Raw genomic sequence first — 5,563 nt, forward strand, 5'->3', positions numbered from 1 at the left:
AGACCTTCGCCATGTGCTTTAGTTTTTGCTAACATAACCCTTAAATACACTATCTATGTCTTTGTTTCAAAAGTGAAACAGCTTGTTAGATGTAGTCCAGTATCCTGCGCCTGCTCTCTCGGTGGATGTCTCTGGATCTGGAGCTCCTGAACTACAGCTGCTGGCCTCACCTTCTGCATCCTGTTGCCCCACCATGATGCCTCCTGTTACCTCCACCAACTATGAAATAGAATATTTCATTGGTCCATTTGAAATGGAGGAACAAAAGGACAATAACCTCTAATAACTTGTTTAACTGTACACTAAATTGCATAATTCATCCTACATCCACCCGACCGGTCGAGGCAGATGGCCGTCCCTCCCTCAGCCTGGTTCTGTCGGAGGTTTTGTTTCCCCTGTGGGGGTTTTCAGTTCCTTCCCACTGTTGCAGACTGCTGAAGCTTATAGAGAATCCAAATGTTTTGGATTGTTGGGTGTTTCTGCCTTTGTTAGTCGCTATGAGATGACTTGTTGTTGTAAATATGCGCTATAAAAATAAAATTGAATTAAAATGAATCATATTTCATTGGAACTAAACAACTTGCAGGTATTTTCACATCAGCGTTTCATTGTCACGTTGAGATAGAAATATCATCCAGGTGATATTCTCACTAAATACTTTATGTTTTAATAAAACAGTTTCAGCCTTATGGTTTAAGCTTGTGATAGTTGTTAAGGTCGATCGACTTTTGTGTCTCAATGGGCCTGGATTGTGCTGTAAGTCGTGTTCATCAGGGTCGTTGCAGGTGGATCGTCGGGGATGGTGGCGTACACGTGGTATACATCAGACTGGAGAAAGAAAGACAGCAAGAGCTCTTTAAATGTGTAGCATCTGCATAATAAGCTTATTCAATGCTGCCACTTGTGTCTCACTTACGTTCTCATTTCGAGAAGCTTGTCTTGTCGGTAGCTCTGCAAGTAAGAGAGAATCAGACACTAAGGTGAAAAACTTCCATCGGGTTGCCGTTTTTAATACATCATTTGACTGTATGAAAAAAAACAGACTTTTTTTTTACACAAGGTCTGGTGTTAATGCGCTAAAATGATTTTAAAAAAAATATTGGAATGTCAGGAAAGAAAGCAACACTATTATTGGATTTTTTCTCAATAAATGACACAGTTATGTAAATATGAAAGTAAGTCACTTTGCAAACAGCTCATACTGCACATGATCTCATTTCAACAGGAACTGCAACCTTCTTATGGGTAATTTTAAAAAAAGCAGCAGCTCACCAGTACGTCGTTCAGCAGCAGGGACAAAGTTGATCATGCTGTAAGCTTCAGTACCTGCAGGTAACTTGTTTGATCAGAGAAGAGAAGAAGCAGAGCAAAGGTGTTTTTATAAATGACTTTAAAAACCTAAATGTACCCTGAGGAATGTTGCAACGTAGATACTGGATGACTTTCGACTGTGTGAATGTTGCATCTGGAATTTTTTTTTGTTTTGTTTTAAAGTTACCTGTTCTCCACAGTCAATATTAGTCATGCTCATAAAGTCGTCTACAACAGCAGAGAAAATAAAACTCAGTACGACAAGTATGAGTACAATACATACTATATATGTAGGAAGATTAGTGTCACGTTTCCTGGTTATTAAATGTGTACATTACCAGACATGTTGACTTGTGATCTAAGTGGGAATAAGAGGGAAGAACGATGTAGCAAGTGTCTTTGTTATACAATTATAATTTGAGTGACCAAGCAAACAAACAAACAAAAAACATCTCTTACCTCTTGCGAAATTTTTTTTCTGAAAAATCCCACAAAAATAAAAAGAATTAAAAGGTGCAGCCATTAACCACTGAAATCAGCAAGTCATGATCGCTAAAGCGTTGTCATGTGGAGCATCTTCAGCGGCTGTAACAGTTATTGCAATCCAAACCAGAAGGAACTGTGTGGTCAAACTAAATTGCCCAATTAGCAGCTGCGTTTTTCAGTTAAAAAAAAAAAAAAAATAAATAAATCACAGATTGAGACTACAAATAATTCCACAGACAGAAAATTAAAACCAAATGGATATGTCAATTACAGTTAAATTACAACAGGTGTAATAATGTAGAATTATTTATTTCCCCTGTGTGTTATGCTACACATTGTGTTGACATATGTGCAGCAGTAGTTAGCTCGTCTTGGTGCAGAGCAGCTGATGGGGAAGAGGTTTAAGGACAGAGAAGGTTTGAAGGGTGTAAAAGCTGCAGTATTCCTGTACTTTAAGTGTGTGCACCGGCGTAGAGAAGCACTTCACAGGACACATGCATCATTACGGTCCTCACCACTTCTTGTTTTGTAACAGACTACTGTCACTCCCAGTACGATGATTCCCACAGTCACACCAAAACCAGGCAAAGCTATGAACATCCACTTCTGCAGTTCTGGAGAAAACAAAGACCACAAACAAGTGTCAGTCTCACTTCCTGCAGTTTCAAAACACAAAACAAAGAAGACATTTACTGCACAGCATCACTCCCACATCCCAGATACACATATTACAACCTGTGTCACGCAGTAAAGACAGTTATAACAGATCGCCGAGTGAGTTAAGAGCATGTTAGCATTTGTAATTATGTTCAATGAGTGGCCTAATTGCAAACAATTAAACAATACACGACTTAATCGCCGGGAGTGTTGTCAAACAGGTATAATGTCAGACATATAATAACACCATTGTATGCTGTGCTATGATAATATGCAGTAAAAACATTTTGCTCACCTGGAGATGAGTTCGTTTGTGTCACAGGAAGCATAATCGAAGTCAAAGTGTCTGTATTAGCTGTTTTAGTCACTTTAGAAACAGTTTCTTTAAGACAGAAAAGCACACAAAAGGCTGTCATTTTAAGATGTGCTACAATATGAGTGTGACTTGTCAGTAAATGAATTGTGTAAACAATCATTTATACTGATAATATGCAGTAAAGACACTTTGCCCACCTGGAGAGGAGTTCGTTTGTGTCACAGGAAGCAAAGTCGAAGTCAAAGTGTCTGTAGTAGCTTCAGTAGTCACTTTAGACACTGTTTCTTTAGAACAACAGAAAAGCAAACAAAGGCTGTTAGTATGAGATGTGCTACGTATGACGGTGACTCATTAGAAAACTAAGAAACTGGGTGACCTGTGGCTGGTTTCACTGATGTTACAGAAGTAGAAAGTGAACCAACAGGGTCAGCTGACACACTGGCAGCCAGACCTGGTGGATTTAGAGAGAATGTGAAAGTATCAGTCTCTGGTATTCAATAATGTTATGGATTTTTGTGTAGATGAATGTCGGACCTGTGGTCGTCATTGAAGTTGGCGTCATCTGGGTCGTAGTGGACTCCATTTCTACAATAACAAAACAAACAAGGAAGCACAACACATTGTGACATTTGATCATTTGGAAGCACTATAATAAGAAAAAAATGCATTTTTCCAATTAACTGTTGATGTGTTTGCCTTGAAGAAACATTTCTTGTGTTTCCCACTGAGTTCCAAGGTCTGAGACATATCAGAGGGTTTTCAAATGCATCACCAAAATCAGTCCAGATGATGTTTAGCCCTTACAGGCCTCACAAAAGTTATCAAGTGGATTATTTTTTATTTTTTATTTTTTTTAACACCATTTGTCAGTTACAGCAAATTGTAATCACCTGCAAACCTTCTAAACCTGGGAGTCTCTGGTACTGCTCTAGACTGGTTTAAGTCCTATTTTGAGGACAGGACATACTTTGTTGAGATTGGTAAATGTGTCTCAGACCGAATGGCTGTGGCCTGTGGGGTTCCTCAGGGGTCAATCCTGGGACCCCTCTTGTTCAAGCTCTACATGCCTCCATTAGGTCAGCTGATACGCAGCAATAATGTGTCCTACCACAGTTATGCAGATGACACTCAGATCTATGTGTCACTGACAGCAGGTGAACGTGGGCCTGTAGATTCACTCTGTCGCTGCATTGAACGGATCAGTGTGTGGATGCAAAACAACTTCCTCCAGCTAAACTCAGACAAATCTGAAATCATAGTCATTGGTCCACAGAAACAAAGAGAAAGTGTCATCAGTCACTTTGAGACCCTTGCTCTAAAATCTAAAAGTCAGGTTAGAAATCTTGGGGTATTAATGGACTCAGACCTGAGCTTTAACAGCCACATGAAGACAATAACATCAGCAGCTTTTTATCATTTAAAAAACATCAAAATCAAAGGTATATTGCCTAAGCCAGACTGAGAGAGACTAATCCATGCGTTTGTCTCCAGCAGGTTAGACTATTGTAACGGCTGCTCACTGGCCTCTCTAAACGAGATGTAAGACGGCTGCAGTTTATCCAGAACGCTGCTGCTTGAGTTCTGACTAGAACCAGGAAGTACGACCATATTAGTCCAGTGCTCAAGTCTCTGCACTGGCTTCCTGTCGCTCAGAGAATTGACTTTAAAATAGCTTTGCTTGTCTACAAGTCTCTTCATGGTCCAGCACTAAAGTATATCTCTGACATGTTAGTGTCGTCTGAACCATGTTGAGCTCTGAGAACCTCAGGGAGGGTCTCCTGCTGGTGCCCAGGGTCAGGACCAAACACGGTGAGGCTGTGTTCCAGTTTCATGCAGATAAAATCTGGAACTAGATTTCAGAAGATGTGAGACAGACCTCAACTCTGACAATGTTGAAATCCAGACTGAAAACAGTCCTATTTAGTTGTGCATATGACAGCTGAAAGTATTCTATCTGTACTCTTCTAATTAAGGATTATATTTATGTTTTTATGGATTGATTTTATCTGCCTCTTTGCTTTTAATGTAATTAATTAATAATTGTGTTTATGTTCTGTGGACTGATTTTATCTGTCTTCTACTTTTGTGTGAAGCACTTTGAATTACCTCGGGTACGAATTGTGCGATACAAATAAACTTGCCTTGCCTAAACAGGAAATGAGGTCATATCTCAACAGCTCTCTCAACAGGAGAGCACAGCCAAAGGCAGAAACATTTTTTGTTCTAACATCCTTTGATGTGTTGTCGTTATAAGAAAGGTTGCGACGTGATATTAATCCCAAAGATTGAACGTGACAATCTATGATGCCGCCCATATTTTTATTTTTTTTTAATTGTCAGATATGAACATATTGAGCTGGTACTGATACCTGCTCATCCGCAATTGTTCTAGCTTACAGATCCTAAAACTTGATCCTGATCAGATCAAGTTGCCATGGCGACTGTGCTCTGATAAACTATTTGACCCCCTCATTGCAGCAATATTTATTTCAGTTTTTCTTCCCCATTGTTGGTTTCCAATATACTGTACATTCAGATGCTGTATGAAAATATAATTAAGAGCATGTTTGTGTGTTCACTTACTCTGTATTCTGATGGAGGATGTGTTACTGTGCACAGACTGATACTGTCCTCCTTCACGCTCTGCAGTGTAGAAACATGCTACTTCAACCTCAGTAGGTGAACTGTGGTGTGCCATCAACCGAAGTTCAGTTCCTGTCAGTGTCTGCAGGCAAGAGATGCTTCTGGCGGTTTTTGCTCTCACAGAGTATAAATAACACTCAGACGCTGATG

At 39.7% G+C, this 5,563-nt stretch overlaps 1 protein-coding gene across 3 annotated transcripts; it reads right to left on the bottom strand.

Annotated features, from left to right (window-relative positions):
- Positions 1 to 519: 519 nt before the first annotated feature.
- LOC103375523 (integumentary mucin C.1-like) lies at positions 520 to 5,557 on the bottom strand. 3 transcript variants are annotated; one of them, XM_008305827.1, is made up of 12 exons: positions 5,354 to 5,557; positions 3,305 to 3,349; positions 3,147 to 3,221; positions 2,968 to 3,054; positions 2,750 to 2,836; positions 2,313 to 2,411; positions 1,771 to 1,789; positions 1,650 to 1,669; positions 1,499 to 1,539; positions 1,273 to 1,336; positions 917 to 951; positions 520 to 828 (listed from the first exon to the last, which is right to left on the bottom strand). In XM_008305827.1, the coding sequence occupies exons 1-12, from the start codon at positions 5,466 to 5,468 to the stop codon at positions 736 to 738; spliced, it is 780 nt and encodes a 259-aa protein (XP_008304049.1). In that variant the 5' UTR covers positions 5,469 to 5,557; the 3' UTR covers positions 520 to 735. The 3 variants fall into 3 exon arrangements, with proteins under 3 accessions (XP_008304049.1, XP_008304050.1, XP_008304048.1); XM_008305828.1 differs by having other exon boundaries at positions 2,968 to 3,048; positions 3,305 to 3,355; XM_008305826.1 differs by having other exon boundaries at positions 3,305 to 3,355.
- Between the last annotated feature and the right edge of the window lie 6 nt (positions 5,558 to 5,563).

This window comes from Stegastes partitus, unplaced genomic scaffold (genome assembly GCF_000690725.1).
Source record: "Stegastes partitus isolate 25-593 unplaced genomic scaffold, Stegastes_partitus-1.0.2 Scaffold2646, whole genome shotgun sequence".
Taxonomy (NCBI): Eukaryota; Metazoa; Chordata; class Actinopteri; family Pomacentridae; genus Stegastes; species Stegastes partitus.

Excerpts from the sequence above, each read along its gene's own strand:
- LOC103375523 (XM_008305826.1), bottom strand. The coding sequence starts at position 5,468 with ATGGCACACCACAGTTCACCTACTGAGGTTGAAGTAGCATGTTTCTAC. Across the intron at positions 1,337-1,498 it reads ATATTGACTGTGGAGAACAG|TTACCTGCAGGTACTGAAGC; the intron begins GTAACTTTAAAA and ends TGATCAAACAAG. Across the intron at positions 952-1,272 it reads TGCTGCTGAACGACGTACTG|AGCTACCGACAAGACAAGCT; the intron begins GTGAGCTGCTGC and ends TCTTACTTGCAG.